General features: G+C 50.8%; 1 protein-coding gene across 1 annotated transcript in view; it reads right to left on the bottom strand.

The window, feature by feature from the left end:
• The window catches only part of ZFR2 (zinc finger RNA binding protein 2), a 553,880-nt gene that overhangs the window by 31,910 nt on the left and 495,926 nt on the right, over positions 1–26,044 (bottom strand). The window contains exon 18 of the mRNA XM_078669465.1: positions 1,665–1,762. Within this exon, the coding sequence (XP_078525591.1) occupies positions 1,665–1,762 (98 nt within the window). The remainder of the gene's footprint in view (positions 1–1,664; positions 1,763–26,044) is intronic.

A 26,044-nucleotide genomic window follows, 5' to 3' on the forward strand; every position in this document is an offset into this window, starting at 1 on the left:
CTTCTGGTGGCAGCACTCTCTCTATGGCTCCCTTGGCAAAGAGAGCCTTCACTTCCTGATGGAGAAGGGACAGGTGGTTTTCTGTCATCCTGTCATAATTAGGTGGCATGGACCCACCCACAAGATCTGTAGGGACCATGTCCTCGGCCATGCAGAGGCTGGGAATCCTGCGTGCAGCTGGGCGGGTATAAATGTGGCTGGAAGCCCCTTCTGTGGCCACGAGAGGGGTCATGGAATGGCCTGGCTGTAGCCTTGCTGTCCTTTAATAGCTCCAGGGCTGAATCCACCTTGTCTTTGAAAAGACAGAAGCCGTCAACAACATGTCCATAAGTGAAGTTTAGGCATCCCCATAAAAGTCAGTAGTCCTCAACCAGGCATGGCGCCATATGGCTACCGTCTATGAAACTGGTCTGCTCAGTGAGTCAGTGGTGTCCTATTCACATCGAATGGTGGTGAACTGAGCTGCATCCCTCCCATCGGCAACAGCCCAGGAAAGCACGGTCCGGGCATCTTCCAGAACCACTGGCAGGACCTGTGCAACCGTATCCCACAGAGCATGGGAATAGCGACCCAAAAGGCATGCAGTGTTCACAAGAAAGCAATGCCAGGCTGGTGGAAGAAAACAATTTCTTGTCTAAGTTGTCCAGCCTCTGGGATTCCCGATACAGTGGTGTGGTTGGGAATGTGCCAAGATTTACGTGGGACGTAGAAGCTGAGACCACAAAGCTCTTTGAGGTAGGGTATTCCGTGAGGAATCTGGGGTGCCTTGGAGCGGGGCGGTAGTGACGGGCTATTGTCCTGTTCACAGGAGCCCCTGTGTTGGGCTTGGACCAGGTCCCAAGCAGGACATCCATTAAACAGGAGAAGCGGATCTGAGGGAGATGTCCGGATTCAAACTGGCAATGACATGCCAAATATGGTGACTTGTCTGTGTTTCATTTACACAGGAAAAAAAAAAACTTGCAGCGCCCATAAGTGCTGTGACCATAATTATCTTCCACATACATTAGGTACTGGGTAGGTCCAACTTTGCCAAGCTAGAAGGTCTGACAATTGGAACAGCTTTCAAATTGACTGCCTATGCAATTCAACTATGTGGATACAAGAAATCCCATTATGGGGAAAAAACAATAATAGAAAACATATTCAAGAAATTCTAAAGAAAGCTCTAATATAAAAATACCACCAACTTATGGCAAAAACAAAATGGCTAGACATAAGTGTCAAAGAGCATTTACAGTGATATGATCAAAGAAAAACCATTGAGATGAAATAAAAAGACCTGGTAGAGCATGAATAAGGACATATGGGAAGCAAATTTATCCAGATTATTTTCGGTGAAAAACATTTGTCATTTTCATACCTGTCTACAGGATGAGGGGAGGCTGATTAAGGGAGAAATCCTGCTTGAGAAGCTAGAAGTATAAACAAAATACCTAAAATAGCAGAGAAAGAATGCACAAATAGATTTGGAAAAACTTGGTAGGGACTGGCAACTACTGCAGCTGCATGAGGGATGCAGATTCTAACCATAAATGTGGAAGAGAAAAGAACTGAAACAGAAAAATGAAACTTAGCAAATCAGACTGTTGAGGAAATATTCAATGTCAAGGGGCAGAATTAAGTATTGTGCATGAATAGAAAAACATTTGAAGAACTGGTACCTGGGCGCTGGCAGTAACATCCTCTCTCTGCTGATTGGTCATTGTTTCAAGAGCATCCATTACTTCTTTTTCACATGGGTCCTGCAAACCTGGCCCACCTGTAGGGAAAAAGAAATAATAATGACAAATACTTAGGAAAAGCGAGACCAACAAGAGCAACCACAGGTTTTGTTAGGGGTTATTTAGCCTAGAAATGTGGGGACTGGAACTGAGAAGTGAAGGTGGTTAGTCCTACTGTTTACAGTCTTAGTTAAGTGAGTATGTATACATTATTTCCCGTAGTCCCATTTTTCCTTTTCAAAAATTTCCCTCGAAGATATAAGCACTGAAAAGTTCCAGTCACGTAAAGGATCTCGGAGCACTTTCTACAAAATATATAAAATAAACCCTTTTTGTTAGGAAAGTCAAATTTCAAAACAAAAATATAGTTTTAGCATTCTATCTGATTGGTAAATTTAATTTAATTTTTGAACAAAATGATGCAAATTTTATTTGAAAATATACCTATAGATTAAACAAAGTGACAACAAAATCCGTCACGCAAAGCTTTTTAAATGGAAAAGTGAAAAGAACGAAACGATGATATATTCTTTGGAGGAATGAAAATCAGAAAAAAAATTACCCCAGTATACCATCATGCTCTGCCTGTGGTAGTTGCTCTAGCTACAGAAAGTTAAGCCCCGGGTCAGTATACACTCAACTAGCCTTCCTTTTCCAAAGGAGGAGAGAGAAACATTTATTTTCTAAATGGTGATGCCCTAAAGGAGAAAAATACTTTAGACAATGGTTCTCCAGAGAAGCCTCACACACTTGAGCTTTGTAAGGAAACAAGGTTTTTGCAGGTTCTCTCCACTTTTTGCCCCCATTTAGACTGTTAGGCACAGGTGAAATTGCTCTGAAATTCTCTAAGCCCAGCTAAACAGGATTCAATGCATGTGCTCTGCCCCCTAAAAAAAGACACATGGTTAATGTGATTATACCCAATTGGCATCACCTAACCTACTTGTAAGTCCCTAGTATATGGTCCCAGGGGTACCCAAGGCCTGTACGTTAGGGTGCCCCCTCAGGGCCTGCAGAATTTATTATGCCACCCTGAGTGTGACAAGGTAGAACATGGCTTCCAGTCCGCCACTGCAGATTGGAAAGGCTGTTTTAAACTGCTAACTCGACTTTGCCATTTAAAGCAATGGCAAAACCCAATCCTCCCTTTTTGATATATAAATAAGTTACCCCTAAGATAGGCCTATTGAGCCCTAAGTCAGAATGTTGTATATTAAAAAGTGAAACATGTACTTTTACATGTTTCAACTGTAACAATCCTCAATTGTTGTTTTTACTGCAGAAAAGGCTAGTAACCCTATTGGCGAGTGCAGAGTTACAGGCTGACACCTCAGCCCTGCTAACTGGGACTACTCTGTACTGTAAGATATCAAACAACTTGTTACATTAAGCCAGACTTATTCCTCAAGTCAAATTTGATGTCATTTGTTGGTAGGTGCAACTTTTATAAAGTTGTCACTTTGTTGCTCAAAGTCTCCTGTGTCAGTTTATGGTTGCACACAGGGTCTGTCCCAGAGACCTCTTTCTGCCCTCGTGGGGAAACAAGCAAATGACTACTAGGAGAGGACACAATAGGCAGGAAGCCACACTGAAATTTAGCCCAAAAGGTAAGCTTTAAAGGGGAAGCTGACTTTGAAGGGCAAATGGCCAACACTTGGGAGAGGGGCTGCCCTACTGTTTAGGCATACAGTCTGGCACTAGAGATAAGAGGGGAAGCCAGTTGTCAACTGGTTTTTCAAAGGCGCGTAGCCCCCTTGGCAGTCACACCTCAAGGTGGGCCTGGGAGCTCTGTACACCTAGAGAGGGGTCAACTATATTGGGAGTGAGTAGAATGAAGCTTTCTGGGATAACTAGATGCCAAACTTTACAGGATGTAGACATCAGGAGGAAGTGATTGGGATAGGCCATTGGCTAGTAACCAAACCTCCCCTGAGGGCATTTTCTAGGCATACAATAGACACCCCTAGCACCCAAAACTCACATCTCATTGGACTGGAGAAGAGGACTGAAGGACTGCCCTTATGCACCAAGGTCCTGGCGGAGAGAGGGTGAACCAACGGGGACTAATTTGCAACAGCGGCTCTTGGTACAAAGGAAAGTACTGTGCCTGTTGTGTCCTGCTCATGGAGAAGTCGACTCCTGAGCCCCGCCAAAACAAGAGCCACCAAGGGTCAGCTGGCTGACCTGTTCGCACAACAGGGCCCCAACCGCTGAAGAAGCCTCCTGGGACAAGTTGGTAGCCCAGATCACCACCAGATCGCCGCTCCTTGCCGCTATGAAGCAGAAGGGACCTGGAACCGATGCTCAAAACGTGCCCCTGAGTCTGGAGACCCAGGAGAGTCCTCGGAGTGCAGCTTGGTCACCCAGAAGGCAAGTTATCGCTAAAAAAGTAACTGTTGAAATGAATATGCTACTTACCAGTATGCATCTGTTCTTGGCATGTAGGGCTGCTAACATTCATATCTTTTGCATAGATCGCCGCCTAGTGTTGGGTCCGGATGATCGCACCTTGTTGTCCTGGAAGAGTCTTCGAAGTATCCTGAGATAGGTGGCTCCTCCCCTGGACTACAGTGCGCATGGGCATCGGCTCCATCCCCAGATTGTTTTTAGCCATTGTGGCAGAGATGGAGTGTAAAGGATGCCCATGCTAATGATTGAATGCAAGAGTATGTCTGCAGCTGCGACAGGCACAGGGGAGGAGGGTGGGCGATATGAATGTTAGCAGCCCTACATGCCAAGAACAGATGCATACTGGTAAGTAGCATATTCAGTTCGAGGCATGTGGGCTGCTAAATTCATATCTTTTGCATAGAATATATAGCAGTCCCTCCATTAGCGGCGGTTGCCCGTGCCAGCTGCAGAAACCTGAAAGAGTGTCTTGAGAACAGCCTGTCCAACAGCTGCTTGCTGTTTGGAATGCACATCAACACAGTAGTGTTTTGTAAAGGTATGCGGTGTAACCCATGTGGCTGCTCTGCAAATGTCTTCCAAAGGAATGTTCCCTAGGAAAGCCATGGATGCCCCCAATTTGCGTGTGGAGTGCGCCCTTGGGGGTATTGTTAAGGTACGGTTAGCCTTTTGATAGCAGATCTGTATGCACTTAACAATCCACCTGGCTATTCCTGCTTTGGAAATAGGGTTGCCCTTGTGCTGTGGCGAGAAGGCAACGAAAAGTTGTTTTGTTTTCCTAAAGTGTTGTGTCCTGTCAATATAGTACATCAACGCCCTCCTAACGTCTAAAGTATGGAGCATTCTTTCCGCCACCGTTTGTGGGTTTTGGAAGAATGCGGGCAGGTCAATAGTTTGGTTGAGATGAAACTGTGACACCACCTTCGGAAGGAATTTGGGGTTAGTGCGTAGTACCACCCTATTTGGATGAATTTGTATGAATGGCTCTTGGATTGTGAGCGCTTGCAGCTCACTGACACGTCTCAGTGACGTAATAGCAATAAGGAAAGCCACTTTCCATGTTAGGAACTGGAGTTCACACGAGTGCAGTGGCTCAAAAGGTGGTCCCATCAGCCTGGTGAGGACCACATTGAGGTTCCACACCGGAGCTGGCGGTGTTCTCGGGGGAATGACTCGTTTCAGACCTTCAAGGAAGGCTTTAATGGCAGGCACTCTGAAGACAGAGAGATGTTGCCTGTTCTGAAGATAAGCTGCTATGGCGGATAGATGTATCCGAATGGAAGCGTACGCTAGATTGCACTTGTAAAGATGTAACAGATAGCAAATGATGTTAGGGATAGATGCATCTAGCGGGTTTATGTTATTGGCTGTACAGTGAATGACGAAACGCTTCCATTTTGCAGCATAGCATGCTCTGGTAGTGGGCTTCCTTGCCTCCTTGATGATGTCCATGCACTCTGGAGGTAGGTGAAGGTAGCCAAACTCTAGGACTTCAGGAGCCAGATCGCCAGGTTGAGCTGTTGCGGATCTGGATGCTGAATGTCTCCATGGTTCTGCGTTAAGAGCTTGGGTGTTAGGCGCAGCCTTTGATGCGGCACCACTGAGAGTTCTAGAAACGTGGTGTACCATGGTTGGCGTGCCCACGTTGGAGCAACTAGGATGAGTGTCATCGAGTGCTGCCTTAGCTTTCTTGCCACCAGCGGTATTAGAGGTTCTGGTGGAAAAGCGTACGCAAATTTGCCTGACCAGTTCATCCATATCGCATTCCCCTGCGACTATGGGTGAGGGAACCTGGCGGCAAAGTGTTGGCATTTTGCGTTTTCGCTTGTGGCAAACAGGTCTATCTGTGGATGACCCCACTGCTGGAAGTACGGGCGGAGTACTGATGGATGTAACTCCCACTCGTGCATTTGATGGCTGTATCTGCTGAGCAGATCCGCCATCTGATTGTCCTTGCCTGGGAGGTGTTCTGCCATGAGGAAAATGTTCCGCTGAATGGCCCACTTCCACATGCTCTGAGCCAGATGAGACAGCTGCGGCGAGTGGGTGCCTCCCTGCTTTTGAATGTAGTACATCGCTGTCATGTTGTCCGTCCGGACTAACACTACCTTGTTGCACAGATGTACATTGAAGGACTTGAGCGCCATGAAGATTGCCATCAGTTCCAGATAGTTGATGTGCATCTTCTGTTGCTGCGTTGTCCATAGTCCCTGCACTGTGTAAGTGAGCAGAGGAGCTCCCCATCCCTGGAGAGATGCGTCCGTCGTCAGGATAATCTGTGGCACTGGCTCCTGGAACAGTCGGCCCTTGCAAAGGTTGTGTGGATTCCACCAATGCAGAGAGTTGTATGCCCGACTGGTAACCAACACTAGGTCTGTCATTCGTCCTTGAGCCTGTGTCCACTGATTTGCTAAGCACTCCTGGAGCGGACGCATATGTAACCTTGCGTGAGGGACTATGAAGATGCAGGAGGCCATCATGCCTATCAACTGCATGAACACTCTCGCTGGAAGCGAGTGTTGTGGTCTGAACCTTTGGATTAGAGACTGTATGCTGTCTATCCTGACCTTGTTTGGCTGAGCCATAGCTGTCAGGGTATTTATTGTCGCACCCAGAAACTGCCGTACATGTGCTGGTTGAAGGTGCGACTTTGGGTAGTTCAGCGAGAAGCCCAGATTGTGAAGGAGGTGAATGGTAGTCGACATGTCCGCGGCGCACTGTTGTTCCGACTTGGCTTGAACGAGCCAGTCGTCTAGGTAGGGGTAGACATGGATGTTCTGCCTCCTGAGGTGCGCCGCTACCGTCGCCAGACACTTGGTAAACACTCTGGGGGCGGTGGTCACTCCGAAGGGTAGGACTTTGAACTGATAATGCCTGCCTTGGATAGTGAACCTGAGATATTTTCTGTGGGACGGGTGTAGTGGTATGTGGAAATAAGCATCCTTGAGGTCCAAGGTTGCTAGGAAGTCCCCTTGGTTCAGCAAGGGAAGAATCTGTTGCAATGTGAGCATATGGAAATGTTCTGACAGTATATACAGGTTGAGGGGGCGCAGATCTAGAATGGGTCTGAGAGATCCGTCCTTCTTTGGAATAAGGAAGTACAGGGAATAGACCCCCGTGCCTTCCTCCTCCACTGGCACAAGTTCTATTGCGCCTTTTTGCAGCATCACCACTACTTCTTGCTGCAATAAGTGCAAGTGCTCTGCGGACATAGGCCGTTGCTTTGGTGGAATGTTGGGTGGAGTGGACGTTAACTCTAGACAATAACCGTACTGGACAAGTTGTCTTACCCACCTGTCTGTGGTGATGTTTGTCCAGACTGGCAGGAACTGCTGGAGTCTCCCCCCGACAGGTGTTAAATGGTCGGGGGGCAGTGACAGAGAGTCACTGTTTGTTTGGGGCAGAGGAACGGGAGTTGTTGTTTCCTCTGCCACGTCCCCTGGTGCTGTTTCCTCGATAACCTCCTTTATTCTGCTTGGGGTACGAGGACTGCGCTCCACCTTTAGTGAACTGTGATTGTTGACCCATCTGCCCTCGGGTGACCCCACGTGCACCTGAGCGACGAAAAGTGTTGCCCCGGAATTGTTGTGACTGAAGGGCCCCCATAGACTTAGCCGTTTCGTTGTCTTTCTTAATCTTTTCGAGGGTGGTGTCAACATCAGGACCAAACAGTCTATCAGGATTGACGGGCTGATTGAGTATGGTTGTTTGAATGTCTGGTTTAAACCCTGATATGCGTAGCCACGCTTGTCGTCTTAGCATGACGCTAGTGTTGATAGCCCTAGCTGCTGTGTCTGCGGCATCAAGTGCACACTTTATTGCTGCGTTGGAGATGAGTTTTCCCTCCTCTATGAGCAGTTTGGTACCCTCTTGAAACTGTGTAGGCAGGTGTTGTAAAAGTTGCTCTAGGGTGTCGTAATGCGCCCTATCGTAACGTGCCAATAGCGCCTGTGTATTTGCAATACGCCAGAAATTGGCAGCCTGCGCAGCTATTCTTTTGCCCCCTGCCTCAAGCACTTTGGACTCCTTGTCTGGGGGAGGAGCTTCACCAGTCGTTTGGGAGTTGGCCCGTTTGCGGGCATTTGCGACCACTAGAGAGTCAAGAGGCAACTGTCCCCGAATATATGCGGGGTCAGCAGGTGCCGGTCTGTATTTCTTCTCGATGCGTGGGTTGACCACTCTCGCTCTGGTAGGCTCCTTAAAGATCTCTGCAGCATGTTTAAGGACCCCTTTTAGCATAGGAAGTGTCTTGACTGTTCTTTCAGAGACAGAGAAAGTGTCAAATAGAAAGTCTTCCTCCACTGGGTCAGCGTGCATGTCCACGTCATGATTAGCAGCTGCCCGTTCGATTAGTGCATGAAATCCTGCAGAATCCTCTGTTGGGGATGCCCGTGCACTGAAAAGCTGTGGGTCTTGCCCCACAGGTTGGTGTCCCTGGTCACCAGCGTCATCATAGGAATCCTGTTGTGCATCAGGGTCATTGATGGGGAAATTATACTGGTCATCTAGTCCTTCCTCCTCTCCCCCAGAGTGGTCGGGGGAAGGTGTTGGACTTCTCCTAGGCGGAGGCTGGATAGGTTCAACCAGGGCAGGAATGTCCTGTGTAGGCCTTTTCTTCTTCAGTGGAATAATAAAGGAGTCCACTGGCGGGGAAGTGATCTTCCTCTTATAAAGGGTCAGCCTGCCAGTGTCTGCGTCGATAAAACGCTCAGATTCGTCTCCTGAGTCGTGTTGTCTACCCGATAGGCCGCTAGACGTTGAAGATTCTGATGTCTTCGGCGCCGTCTTTGGGGCAAAGGCTTTCGGGGCTTCCTTGGGTGGCAGAACATATAAGAGCTTGGCAGTAGGCTTTACAGGCACGTCCAGTGTCTTCTGGTGCGACGACGCGGAAGCCGATGTCGCAGTAGCCTTCTCACGAATCCGTTGCAATGAACTGACGATTTGTGATGCTCCACCCGCCGAGGCACCTGGCGCCGACGAGGAGTCCGCCAGCGGGCCGCCGCCCCCGACTTTCTGGGGCTCTTTTGGAGGCTTAGACGTCGATGCCGCAGCTTTAGGCACGGAGTCCTTGGGCCTATGAGCCGAGCCTCCGCTCTTGGATCCGAGGGATTTCGTAGACTCCGCCTCGACGATGCGTCCGGCTAACGGTGCCCCTGTCGGCACCGAGTGTTTATCGACGACTTTTGCGGACTTCGTCTGTGCCGCTCCGGTCAACCCTTGACGGACGACCTTCTTTGAGGACGCATCCCCCTCCGATAACTTCGGCACTGTTGAGTCAACAGTCTTCTTTGGCTTCAGTGGCCCGGAGGTCGACGGAGCCGATGAGGTAACAGGCTTTGGCGTCTTAGATGGAACGTCCGCCATCTTAGGTTCACTCGAATCCGGTGGTTTCGGTTTCGATTTGGCGTCGGCCATTTTAGGTGCAGTCGATACCGATGGTTTCAGTTTCGGTTTCGATATGGGCTGCGTAGCCCCCGCAGGTGTGTCCGTGGCCGGGCGTGAAGGCGGGGCCGTGGCTTGCGGTGCAGGGTCTTGGGTAAGGCCGAGAGGCGATCCCGTGACCTGAGCCTGATCCGTATAACTGTCGGGGCATAGCTCATCCCCTGAGCTATCTTCCGCGGCCCCATAAACTTCTTCGACGTCCCCTACCTCGTCGACGTATTCAAGGTCTTGTTCTATGGCCCCGTCGTCTTCGTCGGGAGCAGCTTCGACCTCCGTCGCAGGTGGTGAGATTTGAAGGTGATGGCCTAGGCTCTCGTCTTCTGGGTCGTCGAAGATGTTATCGGGTGCCGGTGCCGCCCGCTGGGCCTCGAGGCGCACCGCGCGCCGAAGCTTGAGCGTTTTCTTCGACCGGAACTTGGAGCAGGCCATGCAGTTCTGCTCGTTATGGTCCGGCGAGAGGCATTTATTGCAGACCGGGTGCACGTCGATATGTGGGTATTTGGACCCACAGACGGGACAGTATTTAAACGGGCTCCAGTCCATGTTGAAAAAGTCGCGGTCTTGCTGCGATGAGAAGGCCTCGATGTCCGAAGAGTAACTCGACTCCGCAGATTCCGCCTCAAAGAGACGGGATAAACTCGAGACCGGAGGCAAACAATACCCACGTAGGTAACGAAGGTCTTTTGACCTTAAAGAAGTACGTTTTCTCGGTTCCGACAGAGAGACGTCGAGACCGCATCCGAACCCAATGGCGGAAAAAAACAATCTGGGGATGGAGCCGATGCCCATGCGCACTGTAGTCCAGGGGAGGAGCCACCTATCTCAGGATACTTCGAAGACTCTTCCAGGACAACAAGGTGCGATCATCCGGACCCAACACTAGGCGGCGATCTATGCAAAAGATATGAATTTAGCAGCCCACATGCCTCGAACCTGCTGATTCGATTGCGAAACTCAAACGGAATGCGAATGATTTCAACCCCTGTGGCCAGCATCGGCTCACCAAGCCTGTGGACTGAAGAGTAGCACCAGGAAGACCCCATTGACCGCAAAGCATCTTCAGCATTCTTGCGCATCTGGAGCATCTTGTATCCCTTGCATCAGGACTACTCCATAGAAGTCAAAGGCAAGGAACCACTGACGTTGGAACTGGACTGGAGACCGCTTTTCTTGTTAAGGTAACTGTTTCTGTGGACCTTTCTGGTTCCCATGACTGGCTCCCAGATGGAATTGGTCACCTAAAGTTTAAGTCTCCACATTACAACTTGCCCAAGTTTTTCTTGAAAAAGTTTTAAAGTGTCAAATTAGCTGAATTTGCTAATTCTTGTTCGCAGTTTAACAAAAAGCTGTGATCTACTATACCTTGTAATGCACAAGTTACTACTTGTGCAACGATATATCTGTAAGAGACATTAGTTAGTGATAGATTCCTTACCGTAGAATATTCCCAGGCCTTAGACTGGATCCAAAAAGTTTTGCTAGCAGTACCCCTGCATGTCAGTAGGTGGCGTTGTGCCGGTCCGCGTCCGTCGCTGGCGTCATATGCGCTGAGATGACGTCACGGAGACTACTTAGGTGCCACCCATGCTCGCTGACGTCAGTTCTGTGCACCACTTTACGCGCCAGGAATGCAGAGCCATGCAAGAAACAGACTACTGGTGCCAGGAAACTAGGGCCCTGAAAGGGATGTCCTTAACCCTAGTAATCAGTTCACAGAATGGGGAGGATGGGTGGGACGGTAAAGAATCCATCTCTAACTAATGTCTTGTCCATCTGAAAGAGACTCGTTAGTGATAGATTCCTTACCTCAGAATAGATGAAAGTGAGAGAATGGTTTTGAAAAGTGTCAGGAACATTGGCGCTCAGCAAGTTCCCAGTATGTAGGGGGTGGTGAGGCACTTTTATGTTCGGTGCAAGCAGGTCAGGGGAACAAAACCAGCAGAAAACAACCTCTGCGTAGACCGAGATACGTATCCCTTGTCAAGTGAAAAGCAACGAGGTTCCTGTGCACACAAAATTCTCATGTAGTTCTCAGGTGAGAACCAAAATAAAGTAAGCCTTAGAGAAATGTTTTCACAAACCATCAGTGTGGAATGAAAGAAATGTAATAGTTCCGCATAAATCAGTACAAACAAGAGCAAAAAGCCGACACGTGTTTCGTCACACCGTGTGCGGGTAATGACTCATCAGGGCTAGGAAGGAAAAGATACACGCATTAGGAATGTTGAACAAGGTAAGGTGACTCGGAGTGCAAAGAAAAGGTGAAAACACCTGGAATCTAGTGTAGACCCTATATTCAGTGGCATATAGGATGGTGACTTCTGAATTAAAACAAAAGGAAAGCAAAAGAAAACAAAAGGGGGGAGGGGTGTTTTAGGGAAAACCAAATGTGCTATGACGGACTCGGGTGGGAGACAATGATAACATAAACATCTGAGTAGTGACAAGCTTTAGGACATATGGTCATATTAGTTACAAAAGGAGGCTCAGTATCTACTAGTATAATGTCGTTCTAAACAGGCGCAAGTGTTGTGATAGGAGCAAAAGCTGGGGGTGACAGACGAGTAATTAAACAAATAGAAGAGAAAGAACCATAGCATAATAAAACACATAAACGTCAGAAGTAAACATAACACAGGAAAGGAATGCTGAAATTCGGGTTACCTCATGGCGTAAAGTGTGTCAGAAAATGTAGGACTATGAGGCGTATAAAAGGGGGAGCGAAGCACAAGTTACTACTTGTGTAACGATATATCTGTAAGAGACATTAGTTAGTGATAGATTCCTTACCTTAGAATATCCCCAGGTGTCAGACTGGATCCGGAAAATTTTGCGTAGCAATACCCCTGCGCGCCGGCAGGCGTCGTCCGCGGCTCCGCGTCCGTCGTCGTTAGCGCCGGAATGACGTCGTCGGAGTACTGAGACCCCGCCCTTGCGCGCTGACGTCAGTTCTGATACACAGCTTTTCCGCGCCAGATACGCAGTGCCATGATAGAACCAACACTGGTGCCATGAAACTAGGGCCCTAAAAGGGGATGACCTTAACCCTAGATATCGGTTCGCAGAACGGGGAGGATGGGTGGGTCGGTAAGGAATCTATCACTAACTAATGTCTCTTACAGATATATTGTTACACAAGTAGTAGCTTGTGCATCTGAAAGAGACACGTTAGTGATAGATTCCTTACCATAGAATAGATACCCCAGCAATACCAACCCCGGTGGTGGGTCTGCGAACCAATAATCACACCAGAAAGTCCTGGAGGACGGAACGGCCAAAGAAGCCATCCCTCCGGACTTGACTGTCCAGGCAGTAGTGTCGAGCAAACGTGTGCAGCGAGGCCCACGTAGCTGCCTGGCAAATGTCCTGCAAGGGCACTCCTTGGCCCAGGGCAGTTGTAGTCGCCGTGGCCCGAGTGGAATGAGCCCTCAATCCAACAGGAGGCTCCTTTTTAGCCAAGGAGTAACATGCGTGGATACACAAGATGATCCACCGAGAGATGGTCCGCGTGTGCACCGCCTTTCCCTTCTTAGCGCCTACGTAACCAACAAAGAGTTAGTCATCCACCCGGAACTGGCGTGTGCGATCAAGGTAGAAGGAGAGCGCACGTTTTGGGTCCAGAAGGTGGAGCCTCTCTTCCTCTTTCGAGAGATGCGGAGGTGGAAAGAAGGTGGGCAAGGTAATGGACTGCCCGATGTGGAAGGCCGTGACAACCTTGGGCAGGAAAGAGGGTCTTGTCCGCAACACAACCTTGTCCGGATGGACAGAGAGGAAAGGAGGTGTGGAAGAAAGAGCCTGGAGCTCACTCACTCTCCTGGCAGAGGTGATGGCAACCAGGAAAGCAGTCTTCAGAGTAAGAAGACAGAGAGGACAGTTATGGAGCCGCTCAAAGGGAGCACACATTAGGTAAGTAAGAACAAGGTTCAAGTCCCACTGGGGCATCACGAAAGGAACAGGAGGGAACATGTGTGTGATGCCCTTCAAAACCTATTTACAATTGGGGACTTGAACAAGGAAGGCTGATCAGGTAGCTTCAAGAAGGCGGAAAGGGCAGAAAGGTACCCCTTGATAGTGCCCAGAGCAGAGCCCTGCTGGGCAAGAGAAAGAAGGAAGAGGAGAACCTCAGAAAGGGGTGCAGAGAGTGGATCCACAGCCTTTGCTGTGCACCATGCCGCAAATCTGTTCCACATGCAGGCGTATACCGACTTTGTGGAGGGACGCCTGGCTGCCAGAATGACATTACAGACTTCAGGAGGCAAGTCAAATGTCCTCAACTGCCGCCGCTCAATCTCCAAGCTTGTAGGTGGAGACTGGACAGGTTTGGGTGGAGAACCGTCCCCTGCTGCTGCGACAGAAGGTCCTGCTGAAGAGGCAGACGAATCGGGGGATCGACTGACATGCTGAGTAGTTCGGGATACCAGTATCTTCGTGCCCAGTCCGGAGCCACAAGGATAACTTGGGCCCGGTCGCGCCTGATCTTCTTCAGCATTCTGGGCAGAAGTGGTATAGGCGGAAAGGCGTACAATAGACCGCAACTCCACTCGCGACGAAAAGCGTCTCCGAGCGAGTGCCGCCTTGGAAATTTCAACGCGCAGAACTGATGACATTGCGCGTTCTCTTCTGTGGTGAATAGATCTAACCAAGGCTCTCCCCACTGCTGAAAGAGGCCTTGCGCCACGTCCGAGTTCCGACGCCATTCGTGATCCATCATGCACCGACGGCTGAGTTCATCCGCTCTGGCATTCAGAGAACCTGCCAGGTGTTGAACCACCAGGGTCACGCCCTGATGTTCCAGCCACTGCCAGAGGCGCAGAGCCTCTTGGCATAGGGTCCACGACCCGACCCCGCCCTGTTTGTTGCAGTACCACATGGCGGTGGTGTTGTCTGTGAACACCTGCACTACACTCCCCCGGACAGAGGGGAGGAATGCCTTCAGTGCTAGTCGGATCGCCCGCAGCTCCAAAAGGTTGATATGGAGCCGGGACTCCCATGTGGCCTCCCCAGCCCTGGAGGGACGCGTCCGTCACAACCACGTGCTCCAGGTGGGGTAGAGAGCGGGATCTGCCACTGACCCAATCGTGGTCCGTGAGCCACCCCTGCAACTGTCTTGCAGTGCCCTCCGAGATCAAGACATGATCGGACAAGTTGCCCTGATGCTGGGCCCACTGAAACTTCAGGTCCCATTGCAGAGCCCGCATCCGCCACCGGGCGTGATGCACCAGAAGGATGCAGGAGGCCATCAGCCCCAGAAGCCGCAGCCTCAACCTGACCGAGACTCGGGATAAAGGCTGAAAGATCGGAATCAGAGCCTGAATATCCCGAACCCGCTGTCCGGGAGGATAAACCCAAAACTGTGCCGAGTCTAGAACCGCTCCGATAAAGAGGAGCTTCTGAGAGGGACACAGGTGCGACTTCGGCACGTTGATGGAGAACCCCAGCAAGTGCAGGAGGTCGGCCGTAGTCTGGAGGTGGCTGACGACTGTCTGGGGCGAGCCCGCCTTCAACAACCAGTCGTCGAGGTAGGGGAAGACTGACACCCCTAACCTGCGCAGATGAGCTGCGACCACCGCCATTACTTTCGTGAACACCCGTGGGGCGCTGGTAAGGCCGAAGGGGAGCACGGTAAACTGAAAGTGCTCGTGGCCTACCGTGAACAGCAGGTAACGCCGGTGGGCCGGCAGGACAGGGATGTGAAAATAAGCGTCCTGCAAGTCCAACGCTACCATCCAGTCTCCAGGGTCCAGGGCAGCTAAGACCTGAGCCAAAGTCAGCATCTTGAACTTCACCTTCTGGAGGCAGCCGTTGAAGTTCCGTAGGTCCAAGATAGGGCGTAGGCCCCCTTTGCCCTTCTTGGGTACCAGAAAGTAGTGGGAGTAACACCACACCCTACTTCTGGCCCAGGAACGTGCTCGATGGCCCCCTTGGCCAAGAGGGCCGTGACTTCCTCTTGCAGAAGTTGCAAGGGATCCCCTGACACGCGGTGCAATTGCGGTGGCATGGCTGGAGGGGTTGCCTCGAAGGGGAGGGAGTAGCCCCTTCGGACGATTTGCAGCACCCACCTGTCCGACATGACAGTGCGCCAGTGGAAGAGGTGATGGCGAACCCTGCCTCCCACTGGCGTCACATGGGCCTGAAAATACGGACTAGGAAGGTTTTGAGGCAGGTGCTGCGGAGGGAGGTGTGGACTGGCCTCGCCGTTGTCCCCGACCACCGCCACGGCAGTTTCCACGGCCGCCACCGCGCTGTTAAACATTCTGCGGTGCGTGGCTGGCAGCACGTGTGGGGGCGCCACTTCCGTGGCCACGAAAGGAGCGAAAGGCCCCCGATTGCTGGCATGTGGCAGAGAGGCCCAAGGACTTGGCCGTAGCCCTCGAGTCCTTAAAACGCTCAAGCGCATGGTCTGCCTTGTCGCCTAAGAGGCATGCGGTATTGACAGACCGCAGTCCCAAACTCAGGGACGAGAACACTTTCTTCCCGAATTGTTCATACCTGTTAGATTCCCGATCGGGCGGAGCCGTCGGGAATGCGGTCTGGGAAGTGGAGGCCTGGATGACCAGGCTCTCGGGGGTGGGAAGGGTGGACAAAAAGCAAGGGCGGGGCCGGGCGGTAGCGTCTGGCCACGTTCCTATCCACAGGCGGACCTGTGGCGGACTTGGACCAAGTGCCCACAAGAACGTCACACAAGGCCTCATTAAACGGCAGCAGAGGCTCATTGGAGCTTGCCTGCGGTTTAAGGACCTCAGTGAGGAGGTTAGTCCTCACGGCCGCGACGGGGAGCTCAAGGTTTAAGGCCTTGACCACCCTCGACAACACTACACTGTAAGCAGCCCCCTCCTCCGTAGCCACGGTGGGAGGGGAGACAAATCCAGTGTCTGGCAAAGTGTCAATTCCACTGGCCTCCCCAAGCTCATATGTCCAGTCCTCTTGAGACTGGCACTCTTGTGCCAGAGGGTCCACAGACCCCGCCCAATCACCTTCGTCACCCATCTCCTGCAGAGCAGGGTCAGCAGACGGGGCCGTCTCATGGAAATAGAAATCTCCAAAGGCCGTCCGAAGCGGCGCCCAGCGGTGCCGCTCCGGCGCCAGATCCGGACCGAAGGGAAGATTGGGGACGGCGTCCACAGTGGGCGTCGGGGGCGACACCCGCAGGGCCGGCGCGGTCGTGAGGTCGACCGGCGACGACCCGGAAGCGGATCCAGCGAGGGCGTCGCGTCATGCCCAGGGACCCGAAGGTGTGGGGCAGGCGGCGACCCTTGCGACTACGTCGGAGCCGCGTGGGTGGCGTCACCCGAACCCCCGGCCGCATCGCACGAGGGGTGGGTCGGAGAAACGATGACGTCTCTCCGACCTTCTCATGCCTCTTACCTGAGGACTTGGATCCTGACGACCGATGTCCACTCCTGGAGCTGCGAGGACTACGACCCCGCGACCGGTCCCTCGACCTCCCGTGGGTCCGGGACCTGGAGCGGCGCGGGGCCGACTGCCGGAGCTCGAGTCGCTTGCGGGACCGCTCCCGCCTAGCTTTAGACGTCACGGCCCGGCAGTCGGAGCAGGTGCGGTCGTCGTGGTCGAGGCCTAAACACTTCAGGCACCGGCGATGGGGGTAGGTAACCGACATCAGTCGGTTGCACTTGGAACAGGGTTTGAACCTGGGCATCCCTACCAGCACCGTCGGAGTCGAAGACTCGAGTAGAAAAATGATCAAAAGTTCAAAAAAGTTTAGTCAAAAAAGACTAAGGGGTAGAGCTTCTCCGGATCTGCGCTAGCTGGCGCGAAAAAAAGAATTGACGTCAGCGCGCATGTACTCCGACGTCATTCCGGCGCTAACGATGCCGACGACGGACGCGGAGCCGCGGACGACAACCGGCCGGTGCGCAGGGGTATTGCTACGCAAAATCTTCCGGATCCAGTCTGACGTCTGGGGATATTCTAAGGTAAGGAATCTATCACTAACGTGTCTCTTTCAGATAAGTTTCTCAAAAAATGACGGGGTAACTCTCTTCGACGGATCTGCGCTGAGTAGCGTAGGAAGAAAAAAGCAGACCGAGGTGGGGCCTATATAGACGACGCAGACATCACGACGACAAACTCAATACATACGACGTCACGCGGAGTCGAGCGACACCACCTACCAGTGCGCAGGGGTGTGAGAAGTTGGCCTGATATATGATGCTCACTAGTTCTAGTGATCACCTTGTATCAGTCCAAACAACCCTTATGGTGATTGGTTGTAAGTCAACCTTATAGACCAGCTATCCTAATGGTAGCATGGACAAAGCAGTCTTAGGCTAAACTCTTTTGGCATGTGAAGCCAGCTGTTTTACCACAATATAACCCCTTGAATACCAGATGAAAGGACACCACACAGGTTGTTATGAAAATAAACAGTATATGTATTAATAACAACACCTCTGAACTCTTTATGAGGTCAGAGGCCTAAGCACATGACAATCTCTTATGAAAAATACGACAAGTTGCACAAAATTACAATGGTGCCCTAGGGGCACGACAAACCATATACTAAGTAAGTGGAATGTGAAAGTCGATAAAAGGAATGGAGCTGTCCAGAGGCTGTAAGATCGATGGGACCAGCTACACTAACTTCAGGTAAGTAATAGGAGGCCCACGGAACGCGTGTGCAGAGTGTGAACTCACACGCGAGATGCGTAACAACGTCTATGGACAGTATAGTTCAAGTTAAAGGTAAGTACGGACAATCCTGACTAGGTAGGACAACAACGACTGTGGAATTGGACACTAGGACAGTTAGACTACCCTTGAGCACCGAAATGCTCTCGTTACCTCACCCACGGGCTGCGGGTGCATAGGTGCCAAAGTGTGTCGGGTTCTCGCGTTGAAGTCAATGGAGCCTGAAAGAAAAGATGCTGCAGGCGACCAGGAGGAAGATGTCCGGTGCGATCCAAGGGTGGATCGGTGAAGAAGAGGACCTGAAAGCAGAGGGGACAGTGTTCAAAGTCACTAGCCGGTGACCGGTGTGGAACCAAGAAGGAACCAGGTGCTGTCGTCGCGATCAGGTAAAGAGTGGACACTTGACTCTGCAGCCACGTGGACCAGGAGGCGTCCCACACAGGCTCACGCTGTCGGCGGTGTCGGATCCGGGATTGGAGTCAACAGGCCTTGGCAAAGGCAACCCACGCGGTGAAGGGAAAAGACGTCTGGTGCGGACTAGGAGAGTCCGAGGTGCCCCTCTTTTGGAAGGGAGCAAGGGCCAGTCTGGAGCAACCAGACCAGCAGCAAAGATTCGAAGGTTCGTCGTCTAGGAGGCCACTAGCCAGCCGGCAAGTGACCAGACAACGCGTCGAGCAGCAAACATGCAGAAGGGCCCCACGCAGATCTCGTGGATGCTGGAGGGCTGATCTTCGGTGCAGGGGCTGCTCGGGGCTGGGGCTTCTCAGTCCCCAAAGCACTTGGTCGAGTTTACCTCGGGAGTCGTGCTGGAAGCGAAGTGCAGTTTCTTTCAAGATGGCCTGTCCCACGTGTCTCGTCGCACCCACGGATCTCAGCTGTGCTGCAGAAGTAGGTTGAGGTCGGAGTGGTATGGGAATCTGGGTCTCGTCGGGCTCTGAAGTCTGGATCCTGGAAGGAAGACGACAAAGGGAAGCCGCTGGACGCTTGATGGTGCCTGCAGTTGCAGGGTGGACACTCCTTGCCCACAAGGGAGATTTCTTCAGTCTTCTGTGGAGCAGAACGTCGAAGTCCAGAGTTTCTTCTTGTAGAGTAGTTCAGGATGAATCTCATTTGGAATGGGACCAGCTCCTACCTTTATCCTGCTAAAGGGGGCTGCACTACTGACTAGGTCCCTCCCCTGGGTGGGACCAGGAAGGGGGGTGGTTACACCCCCTATCCTTTGTCCGGTTTCGCGCCAGAGCTGGGGCAGGGATGCCCCAGCAACTGGTTTGAACCGGTGTATGCACAGGCACCTTGTGTGCCCCAGGCATGTCTCATTGCTTTCAGGCCTATCCTCCCCAATACACAAAATCCTGTCTGGGGTGGTGCTAGCACCTCCCAAGGCAGGAAACCCTTTGTCCAACCCTTCTTGGAAGGACTCCCAGCAGCAGGAGGTCAGACTTGTGTCTTGTGGTGGCAGCATCCATTTTGTGATGCCAAGGCTCGAGTTAACCTAAACCGGGGTTCTCAGTTACATACATGTCGTGTCCCTCTAGAAGGGTGGAATGCTACCCCCATCGCCGGAATTGGCAAGGGGGTAGTATTCCAAATCGTATGACACCTTACTCGACATGTTTTGATAATGTTATACCAGAGTTAGCATTTAACCGCGAGGTTGATAATGCACTTAAGAGTATATGGTATAGCGTTATCATGGAACAGGTATTAGGACTTGGTTCCGCAAGCTGCAAACGGGCTCAGCTCATGCCAGAGCACCATCTCACATAATTCCAAGCACTCTGCCTTCAGGATTGATAAGGCCTGACATAGGAGTGACTGATAGGAGGATATGTGTCCATTTTAGGGTTAGATATAGGAATACTATATCTACAGCAAAGGGTGTTTACACCACCTTGCCCCAGCTGTCGTGCAGCCAGTTGTGTCAGTTTTAGATGGCCAGCCAGGGGTGGCATAATACATGCTTCAGCCCCTGGTAGGCCCTGGGTACACCTATGCCCTGGATACCTAAGGTATACTGTACAGGGACTGATAAGGTGGCCCAGTACCAATTGGTAAATGCACCTAAAGTACATTGTTGTCAATTTAGAGAGAGAACAGCTAGGCTGTGGGTCTGATTAGCAGGCCCACAGCCAGGGAAAGTCGTAAACCAGTGAAGCAAAAAGCAAAAATCTGGGGTGACCATAGGATTGCAGACCCCACTCTCCTACATAACCCCCCCCCCCCCCCCCAAACTTAGGGACATTAAACTAACCTTGACCAGGTGAGTCTTCCTGTTCTAAGGGGAAATACCTGGAGAGACCATCTGCATTGCCATGGTCAGTCCCTGGTCTGTGCTCCACTGTAAAGTCCATCCCCTGTAGGGAAATGGACCACCTAAGAAGTTTGGGGTTTTCACCCTTCATCTGATTTAGCCATAAGAGGGGCTTATGGTCGGTCTGAATCTTGAAGTGAGTTCCAAACAAGTATGGCCTCAACTTCTTCAGGGCCCAAACCACAGCAAAGGCCTCCCTCTCAATAGCTGACCAACGTTTCTCTCTAGGGGTCAGCCTTCTGCTTAAAAAAGCAATGGGCTGGTCATGACCATCAATATTCAGTTGAGACAGAACAGCTCCCACACCCAACATCCGATGCATCTGTTTGGACAATGAAGGTTTTGGAGTAGTCAGGACTCTTGGAATAGGTGCAGTACACATGGCCTGCTTTAGGTCATCAAATGCCTTCTGACAGCTAACTGTCCACTGAACTTTCTTTGGCATTTTCTTGCTTGTCAAGTCATTAAGTGGTGTCACAATAGACCCATAATTTTTGACAACTTCCTATAGTAACCAGACAGGCCCAAGAAAGCTCTGACCTGTGTCTGGGTGGTTGGAGGAGCCCAGTCCTTTATGGCCTGTATCTTGCTCTCCAATGGTTGAACCTGGCCTCCACCCACAAGGTGGCCCAGGTACACAACCTGACTCTGCCCTATCTGGCACTTAGTAGCCTTGATAGTGAGGCCTGCTTTTTGCAGGGCCTCCAAACCTCTCCTCAGGTGGATCAGGTGATCCTCCCAGGTGGAGCTAAAGACAGCAATATCATCTAGATATGCTGCACGGAAGTCATCCAACCCAGTGAGAACTTGGTTCACCAACCTTCGAAAAGTGGCAGGTGCATTTTTCAAACCAAAGGGCATCACCACAAACTGGTAATGACCTCCTGGGGTAGAAAATGCTGTTTTGGCCTTGGCATCCTCAGCTAACCTGATTTGCCAATAACCAGCTGTTAGGTCAAATGTACTTAAGAAAGTTGCAGAAGCCAACTTGTCTATCAGTTCATCTGCCCTAGGTATTGGATGGGCATCTGTCTTATTGACAGCATTGAGACCCCTGTAGTCTACACAAAACCTCATCTCTCTCTTACCATCCTGGGTGTGAGGTTTAGGCACTAGAACTACAGGACTAGCCCAAGGGCTCTCTGAGGGTTCAATGACTCCTAATTCCAACATCTTTTGGACTTCTTTCTTTATGCAGTCCCTGACATGGTCAGGTTGCCTGTAGATTTTACTCTTGACAGGCAGACTGTCACCAGTGTCCACCTCATGGGTGTACCAGTTTGTCTGACTGGGGGTCAGTGAGAACATTTGTCTAAAGGATTGAAGAACCTGTTTACAATCCTCTTGTTGATGTTCATAGAGGCTGTCAGAAAAGACTACACCATCTACTGACCCATCATTAGGGTTCTGAGTGAGCAGGTCTGGGAGAGGGTCACTCTCTTCCTCCTGTCCCTCATCTGTGGCCATGAGCAAGCCCATGTCCTCCCTGTTGACAAATGCCTTGAGCCTGTTTACATGAAGCACCCTGTGGGGGCTCCTGGGAGTTCCCATGTCCACCAAGTAGGTGACCTCTCTCTTTTGCTCAATGATGGTATGGGGTCCAGACCATTTGTCCTGGAGAGCTGCTGGGGCCACTGGCTCCAACACCCACACCTTCTGTCCTGCATGGTACACAGTTAGGACAGCCTTTTGGTCATGCCAAGCTTTTTGGAGTTCTTGGCTGGCCTCAAGGTTTTTGGATGCCTTCTCCATGTACTCTGCCATCCTGGAGCGGAGACCAAGTACATAGTCCACTATGTCAAGTTTAGGCTTTTTGAGAGGTAACTCCCATCCTTCCTTCACCAGACATAGGGGTCCTCTTACAGGATGCCCAAACAGAAGCTCAAAAGGGCTGTAACCAACCCCCTTCTGTGGGACCTCTCTGTAAGCAAACAGGAGGCAGGGTAAAAGGATGTCCCATCTTCGCCTAAGCTTTTCAGGCAACCCTTTTATCATCCCTTTGAGGGTCTTGTTGAATCTCTCAACAAGCCCAATGCACTGTGGGTGATAGGGTGTGGTAAATTTGTAATTTACTCCACACTCCTTCCACATAGCAGTCAAGTATCCTGACATGAAGTTTGCACCTCTGTCAGAGACAACCTCCTTAGGAAACCCCACTCTGGAGAAAACTCCAAGTAGGGCCCTGGCCACAACAGGAGCTGTAGTGGTCCTAAGGGGAATAGCTTCTGGATACCTGGTAGCATGATCCACTACCACCAGTATAAATCTGTGCCCAGATGCTGTTGGGGGGTCCATTGGTCCAACAATGTCTATCCCCACTCTTTCAAAGGGTACCCCCACCACAGGTAGTGGTATAAGGGGGGCCTTTGTTGTGCCACCTGATTTGCCACTGGCTTGGCAGGTGATACATGAGCGACAAAACTCTTTAGTGTCTTCAGACATATGAGGCCAGTGAAAGTGTGGGGCAAGCCTGTCCCATGTCTTGTTCTGGCCTAAGTGACCTGCAAGGGGAATCACATGGGCTAAGGTGAGAAGGAAACCTCTAAGAGACAAGGGGATGACCAGCCTCCTGGTAGCACCAGGTTTGGGGTCTCTTGCCTCAGAGTATAGGAGTCCATCTTCCCAATATACCTTATGGGCACCTGTAGCATTCCCTGCAGCCTCAGCAGCAGCCTGCTGTCTGAGGGGTTCAAGAGAGGAACAGTCTAATTGGGCCTGTCTCAAGTCTGCCCTGGAAGGTCCCCCTGTCCCAAGAAACTCCACCTGATCAGGTTCAAGCTCTTCTAGGACAGTTCCTTCTGGGGTCTCTGGGTCAGCCTCCTGAGAGGGCTGATCCCTCAACCTGAGGCAGGGGGGAGGCTTTGCCTTAACCCTACCATTCCTTCTCTTGGGTAGTGTCTGGTCCATTCTTCCAGGATCCAGCACTTGTTCAGCTGGGCATTTCTTGGCCTGTGACCTAGTCACAGCAAGGACATGTGAGGAGAGACCTAGCATTTCTACATGAGTCCTGTACTCCACATCTGACCACAGTAAGGATTCCAAATCATTGCCCAAAAGACAATCTACTGGGAGGTCTGAACTAACTACAACCCTTTTGAGGCCAGTTACCCCTCCCCAGGAGAAATTAACAACTGCCATACTGTGATTGGTAGTGACATTGCTAGCATTGGTCACTAGGTAATCTGAACCTAGCATGATCTGGTCTGGGTCCACAAATGTTGGTGTCACCATGGTGACACTGGCACATGTGTCCCTGTAGGCCTGAGCCATTTTTCAATTAATTAAATGCGTTTGTCTGTATTTGCGCAGAGTACTAGGACTTACAGTAGGGGTCATATCCATGTCCCCAGTACAAACAAGAACTGCCTGAGTAGGAATTCTGACTAAGTCAGAACCCACCTCAGTTCCCAGGGTTAACCCAACTATAGCCTTGGCAGGTACACTACCACTACTAACTGTACTAGGGGGTGCAGGTGTCTTAGGGACAGTAGTGGTAGGAGTTTGGCCTTTCTTGGTGCACTCACTAAACCAGTGAGTCTTACTTTTACAGTATTGGCACCATGGTTTTTTAGGACCATCATTCTTCTTCTTTTGGGAAGTTTGGGACCCACCCTCCTTAGGTTGTTGGGGCCCTGTTGAAGACTTCTGGTCATTTTGCTTATTCTCATTACCTTTCTGGTCTGCTTACTTCTGGCCACCACCCTGGTTCTGGTTCTGCTGCTTGACCCTTGTCCTGACCCATCTGTCTGCCTTCTTTCCCAATTCTTGGGGAGAGGTCAGATCTGAGTCAATAAGGTGCTGATGCAACAACTGGTTTTGACAATTATTTAAGATTTGCTCTCTCATAATTAGATTATACAATCCTGTGTAATCAGTAACTTTACTTCCCAGTAACCAGCCCTCCAGAGCCTTAGTGGCACAATCAACAAAGTCAGTCCAATCTTGAGCCTGAGTTTTCTGGGTATCCCTGAACATCAACCTGTACTGTTCAGTGGTTAAGCCAAACCCATCAATCAGTGCAGTTTTCAAGACTTGGTAATCATTAGCATCCTCATCTCTAACAGTGAGGAGCTTGTCTCTACCTTTACCTTCAAAGGAGAGCCACAATATAGCTGCCCACTGACTCTGGGGTACCTGCTGTACTTTGCAGGCTCTCTCCAAAGCAGTTATCCACTTGTGGATATCATCTCCTGTCTTATAGGAGGGCACTATTTTACTCAGGTGTCTATTATCAAAACTCCTGTCTCTATCCCTAGGGATATTGCTGCCACCAGTGGGAACTACCCCACTCAACTGTTGCTCCCTAGCAAAGGCAAGCTTCTCTTTGGCCAGGGCAAGTTCTTCCCTTTGGATCCTCAGATCAGCTTCCTTCATCTTTGCCTCATGTTCTCTCCTCTGAGGGGAACTCATCCTCCTCTGAGCAGATACATGAGAGGCACGAGAGTGCACAGATCTAATGGAGTCCCTAGAATGAGACCTATCTCTTCTAACTCCATAGTTAGGCCTGCTTAGGTTCAGCACCGGGGGTCCCCCAGTTCCTTTCCTATGCAGGTCTAAGTTGGCCCTTGTGAGTCTGCTGACTATCACAGAACCTTTGTCTGCCTCATCCCCAGATGGTTCTTCTTCTTCCTGCTCCTCTTCTACATTCTCTGTTTCAGGGAGGTCTGGATCACCAAGAGTACCTTCTAAGGGGGGCAGGCTCCTATCTGGATTAGAGGGGTCTGTGTTAGCAGCCCTTCTGGCATCATATGTCTCTAAGAGACCTAACAGAAAAGGAGTGGTAGGGTTAGAACCCTGTTTCAATTTCCTGGAGGTACACAATTGTTTCATCTCCTGGAAACTGAGAGCTGCATATCTGGAAAGGACCTGTGGAGGATCACTAACCACTAGGGGAGTCTCTGAAGACTCTCCATGGGTAGACATGCTTTCTAATGAGGTGTAAGTGATGCACCTACCTACACTATGGGTTTTCCTACTGATCCCTTGCTAAGAGTTGTAGTCAGGGTGTGCTAGGCCCTTTCTACTACAACAGCTGGTTCAGTAGAACTCAGAGTATTTCTAAGCTTGTTATATGTACCTAGAGTACCTTATGTGATCTTTCAAATGATATTTCAAGATTATATGTGGTTTCATCCAAAATCCAAAACATTCTCAATGCCCTTCCCCCCCACCTCCCTCTGTCATCACGCCAACCTGCACGGAAGCTCCATGCCTCCAAACTTACTCTCAGGTGACTATGGACCTATTCCTTACCACTCTACAATCAGTGAAGAGCGGGGCTCCATCGGACCCAGCGCCGATGAGCAAACTACAATTGGTCGCCACCACGTTGGCTCCCCCCTTCACCAACCTCATCAATGCCTCCTTGACAACGGGCACCGTTCCAACAAATTGGAAAAAGGCCACAGTCCGGGCACTCCTCAAAAAACCCAACCTCGACCCCACGGACTTGGCCAATTTCCGACCCATTTCCCTCCTCCCGGCAATTAGCAAAGTGGCCGAGCGAATA

This window comes from Lissotriton helveticus, chromosome 12, assembly GCF_964261635.1.
Source record: "Lissotriton helveticus chromosome 12, aLisHel1.1, whole genome shotgun sequence".
Lineage (NCBI taxonomy): Eukaryota > Metazoa > Chordata > Amphibia > Caudata > Salamandridae > Lissotriton > Lissotriton helveticus.